The 5,642-nt window shown below is 42.8% G+C and overlaps 1 protein-coding gene across 1 annotated transcript; it reads left to right on the top strand.

The window, feature by feature from the left end:
* The first annotated feature begins 1,589 nt into the window (after positions 1-1,589).
* Positions 1,590-2,549, top strand: LOC138085898 (olfactory receptor 10H1-like). The gene has a single exon (XM_068980510.1). The coding sequence runs from the start codon at positions 1,590-1,592 to the stop codon at positions 2,547-2,549; it is 960 nt and encodes a 319-aa protein (XP_068836611.1).
* Positions 2,550-5,642: the final 3,093 nt, after the last annotated feature.

A 5,642-nucleotide genomic window follows, 5' to 3' on the forward strand; every position in this document is an offset into this window, starting at 1 on the left:
GGTGTTAATAAATAGGACTGTGTGTGTGTTTTTGTGTTTGCATGTTAAATAAACACATATATTAGCTAGGTATACTAACATACATTTATATATATATTATCTCAAGTATTAAATGTGACAGAATTAAGTCTGAAAACAATAGTAGTTATGAAAAGATAAATGCATTAAGTCCCCCAATCAAAAGAGAGATACAACCATAGGTTGCTGTATTTTAAGAGAATTTAGTTCTGGTCATTTATACCTGTCCTCAATCTCAGCTTCTTGATTTCAGGTGCTGTGGAAGACATTTGCTCTTGTTGTTTAATCACTTAGTCATGTTTGAGTCTTTGCAATCCCAGGGACTGTAGCTTACCAGGCTCCTCTGTCGATAGCATTTCCCAGGCAAGAATGCTGGAGTGAGTTGGCATTTCCTCTTCCAGGGCAATTTCCTGACCCAGGGATCAAACCACAGGTGGATTTGCCTTGGCAGGTGGATTCTTTACCACTGAGCCATCAGGAAAGCCCTTGGAAGACATATTATGTGCATAATCTTACTCAATGCTTGTCAGCTAGGGATTATTAGCATCAATTTCCTTTTAGGGATGAGAAAACAAAGGCTCAAAAAAATTGAGAGACCAACATAATGAAGGTTTTTTTTTTTTAAGCACTATTTTAAAACAACGCTTCAATTTTTTTGAATTCATCTGAATAACATGGTAGAGTTTCTATAAAAAGGGGAAAAAGCCTCCACTTAATACTTACTAAGGCTTGCAAAAAACTCTTTGGGGTCATAAAGAGTTGGACACGACTTAGCAACTAAACAACACAGAGAGCAGGTTGAGTATAGTGATCACAGGATATGTAGAGATGAAACTCCAACCAGCAAGAAATTTTTCTAATTAAAAAATTTTATTAAGAATCCCAGAATAATAACTTATTTTAAGGATTGCATTGTTGACTTTTTCTTTAATTTTGTTTTTTTTTTTGGGGGGGGGAGGGAATGATAGAGGCAACAGCAACCTCTGAAGTGGGGACTTAATCCATATGTAGAAAATAGAGACCATTACTTCCTACCACTAGGTTTTAAAAATACAGCATTAATAATGAAAATTTATTTAATTCATACTATGTACCAGGACCTGTGCTAAGCACCTTAGATGCATGTTGTTGTTGTTCAGTCGCTAAGTCGTGTCTGACTTTGTGACCCCCATGGACTGCAGCACACCAGGCTTTCCTGTCCTTCATTATCTTCCAGAGTTTGCTCAAACTCATGTCCATTGAGTCAGTGATGCCATCCAACCATTTCATCCTCTATCGTCCTCTTCTCCTGCCCTCAATCTTTCCCAGATCAGGGTCTTTTCCAATGAGTCAGCTCTTTGCATCAGGTGGCCAAACTATTTGAGTTTCAGCTTCAGCATCAGTCCTTCCAGTGACTATTCAGGTGGTCCTATTTAAACCACAAGGCAGACCTTTACTCTGAACATTATTATGCAGATGGACTGATCATGGTTTGAAGAGGTGAAGGAGCCTCGCCAGGAAGTCCTGAAGAGGGCTCATTAGAGACCCCGAGTTCCTACCTATGGGAATTCCTCCTTCTTTTCCCCAACAGTATGGCTGCCATTCTGAGGCTAAACTACACCTCCGTGTCTGAATTCATCCTCATCGGCTTCTCCACCTTCCCTCAGCATCTCCTGCCCGTCTTCTTCCTGCTCTTCCTGCCGATGTACCTGTTCACGCTGCTGGGGAACCTGCTCGTCATGGCCGCCGTCTGGAGCGAGCGCAGCCTCCACACCCCCATGCACCTCTTCCTGTGCGCGCTCTCCGCCTCCGAGGTCCTCTACACCTTCGCCATCATCCCGCGCATGCTGGCCGACCTGCTCTCCACCGACCGCTCCATCTCCTTCAGGGCCTGCGCCAGCCAGATGTTCTTCTCTTTCACACCCGGCTTCACCCACTCCTTCCTGCTCACCGTCATGGGCTACGACCGCTACGTGGCCATCTGCCACCCCCTGCGCTACAACGTGCTCGTGAGCCCCCGGGGCTGCGCCTGCCTGGTGGCCTGGTCCTGGGCTGGAGGCTCAGTCATGGAGTTGCTGGTGACATCTATCGTTTTCCACCTCCCCTTCTGTGGCCCTAATGTGATCCACCATTTCTTCTGCCATGTGCCTCCGCTAGTGAAGTTGGCCTGTGGGGACAACGTCTCTACCGTGGCCATGGGCGTGGGCCTGGTGTGTATCGCCGCCCTGCTGGGCTGTGGTCTCCTCATCCTGCTCTCTTACGCCTTCATCGTGGCCACCATCTTGAGGATCCCTTCAGCCGGGGGCCGGCACAAAGCCTTCTCCACGTGTGCGTCCCACCTCACAGTGGTGGTCGTGCACTATGGCTTTGCCTCTGTCATCTACCTCAAGCCCAAGGGTCCCCAGTCTCTGGAAGGAGACACGCTGATGGGCATCACCTACACGGTCCTCACTCCCTTCCTGAGCCCCATCATCTTCAGTTTCAGGAACAAGGAGCTGAAGATCGCCATGAAAAAGACCTTCCTCAGCAAGCTGTACCCCTCCAGCGTCTGAGTGGCTGCGGTGGTTTCAGATTACGGTAGAAGGAAGACCACACCCTCATCTATACAACGGGGTTAATCAAAGCTACCTTGTAAGATTGGTGTAAAGATTTGTGTGTGTGTGTATGACACATCACATAGTAGGTGTTCAATAAATGTTAATCTTTTTTTCCTTTTCCCTCTCATGGTCTGTGTGTCTCACATTAGCTTCAATTTTAAAAAAGATTTATCTATTTATCTTTGACTGCACAGAGTCTTCATTGCTGTGTGCAGGTTTTCTCTAGTCAAGGCAAGTAGGGACTACTATAGTTGTGGTACACAGGCTTTTCATTGCAGGGGTTTCCCTTGCTGCAGAGCATGGGCTCTAGGGTGTGTGGGCTTCAGTAATTTTGGCTTGCAGGCTCAGTAGTTGTGGCACATGGGCTTAATTGCCTTGTGGCAAGTCAGATCTTCCCAAACCAGGGATCAAACCCATGTCCCCTACATTGCAAGGCGGATTCTTAACCACTGGACCACCAGGGAAGCCCCTAGTTTCAATTTTTAACCAAATAACTTTGTTGAAATATAATTCAAATTCCATAAAATTCACTTATTAAAGTACTTGCCTAAGGACACACAGCACCTCACTCCCACTCTAACAGTATTAAGGATCCTGAAAAAATTTTTGTTCATCCAATTTGATAAAAACTGAACATCGCAGTTACCTTCATTTACTGTCATTTTTCTAAAATAACTAGTTAAACAGATATTTGAGAGCCTCTATATGCTGTTGGCTTGCCAGGTGGCACTAGTGGTAAAGAATCCCTCTGCCAATGTAGGAGACATAAGAGACGCAGTTTTGATCCCTGGGTTGGGAAGATCTTCTGGAGAAGAGCATGGCAAGCTACTCCAGTATTCTTGCCGGGAGTATCCCCATGGACAGAGGAGTCTGGTGGGGTACAGTTCATAGGGTCACAAAGAGTCAGACACGACTGAGGCATGTACACACGCACCATAGGCTGTGAACAAATACCATGGTGAGCATGGGCTGGGTGTCCCTGACCTCCCCAAAGCAACATTCTACTGGGCAGAGACAGACAATATCCGATAAGCTAATATGCCAATAATCTAATAGGTTAGGCTGTAATAAGTGGGAGTCAAGTAAAGCAAGTCAAGAGAGAAAGACATGGCCAAGAGCATTCTATTTGTTTAGTACATTTAGGAAGGGGATCCACGGTATTTGAGTAGGTAAGATTCCAAGGGACTGAATTTTGAGTTGCTGTTTTCTAAGAAAAAATAGACTGTAGGAGAATGAAGTGTGTGTGTGTGTGTGTGTGTGTGTGTGTGTGTGTGTGTGTGTGAGGGAGAGAGAGAGAGAGAGAGAAAGGATGATAATGCCAACGAGAACATCCAAGGTTTGGATACATTAAATTTGACATGCCTTCTAGTTATCCACTTGGAGATACTGAGTAGACAGTCGGATAGGGGTAAATATAAGAATGTGAGGATTACCTGTGTGCACAAGGTACATAAAACCGTGATACTGAATGGGATTCCCCAGGGAGAGAGGATGCTGTTGGAATACAAGGATCAAATGGCTTAAATAGCTGTTTTATGTTTCATGTATAAAGGAACCAAGATTCTGTTTAACGTTTTTTAGTTTAAAATTTTGTGCTTTAAAATATTGCTTTGGTTTCTGCCATACATCAACATGAATCAGCCAGAGGTATACATATGTTCCCTCCTGTTTGAAGCTCCCTCCCAACTCCCACCCCATCCCACCCCTCTAGGTTATCACAGAGCACCGGTTTGAGCCCCCTGAGTCACATTAAATTCCCACTGGCTATTTATTTTACATATGGTAACATGTCTGTTTCCATGCTACTCTCTCAATTCTTGCCATCCTTTCCTTTCCTCACTGTGTCCATGAGCCTAACAGTTCTTTATTAATGATCGCATCTAAAGTTTTCTGATCTTAAATGTCACAGCTCTGAACATCCTATTATTTAGACAGATCTAGAATGATATCTATAAAACATCCATATAATTAGGTGGAAAATGGGATGCAAGAATTAAAGCCAGGTCATCCTGACTTCAAATACAGTTTTTCACAAACCATTTCCCTCTGCTTTATAGAGGGATTTCTTACAGTAAACTTCATAGCCAACATTCTGGCTTGTTCAGCACAGATTACATTGGTAATTGGGGATTACATTGGTCCAGCTAAGAAATATCTGTTAATAAATTTTATCTTCCAAGTCCTATGTAGGTGCTAGGTGTGATGGCAAACAAGATGGACAGATGTCCTGTGTTCAGGAAACTGATAGCCTAAGAAATCACAATAAGTTTGCAGAAGGCATTGGGTGCCCAACTCATTGTTGGTATCACATCATTTTCCAGGCTCTTTTTCCATTTGGATACCAGTAGGACCAGAGGCCAAGTTGGCCTTTAATGAACAAAATGAAAGAGCCCAGTTTGTATTCTTGCCCAGATCTGTTTTGCTGCCAAGCATGGGGAGTATCTTGGCTCAGTGTGAAAGAGTTACTCAGGAATTCCAACAAGAATAAAACTTATTTTGAAATCGTAAAGTAGTCCTGAATCTGTAGAAATGTTACATTAGTGTCCCAAGGATGCATGCTCCAGTGCATGGTGGTTTACAACTGCCCACCTGTGGTTTATTTTTTTTTTCTTTCACCTTTGAATTAGTTTGACAACTTATTTGAAAATCAATTAAACAGTTCCATTTGGGTCTATTTTTAAATATCTAGTTTGTTCCTTTTCACCTTGAGTCATTTAGGTAGTTTGTGTGTTTCTAAAAATCTGTATATTTTATCTAGCTCTTTAGTTCTTGGCATATAACTGTTCTTAGTGATGTCTTAACAGTCTTTTCATTTCTGTAAGGTCAGGAGTAACATTCCCACTTTCATTTCTCATTTTATTTATCAGTGGCTTCTCTCTTTTATATTCAGTCTAGTTGAAGATTTTTTAATTTTGTTGAACTTATCAAGGAATCAACTTCTGGTTTTATTGAATCTATTACTTTTCCATTGTCTATTTAATTTATCTCCACTCTAAATTTTTATTCCTCCTGTCTGCTAACTTTGGATATAGTTTGCTTTTCATTTGA

This window comes from Capricornis sumatraensis, chromosome 9 (assembly GCF_032405125.1).
Source record: "Capricornis sumatraensis isolate serow.1 chromosome 9, serow.2, whole genome shotgun sequence".
Taxonomy (NCBI): domain Eukaryota; kingdom Metazoa; phylum Chordata; class Mammalia; order Artiodactyla; family Bovidae; genus Capricornis; species Capricornis sumatraensis.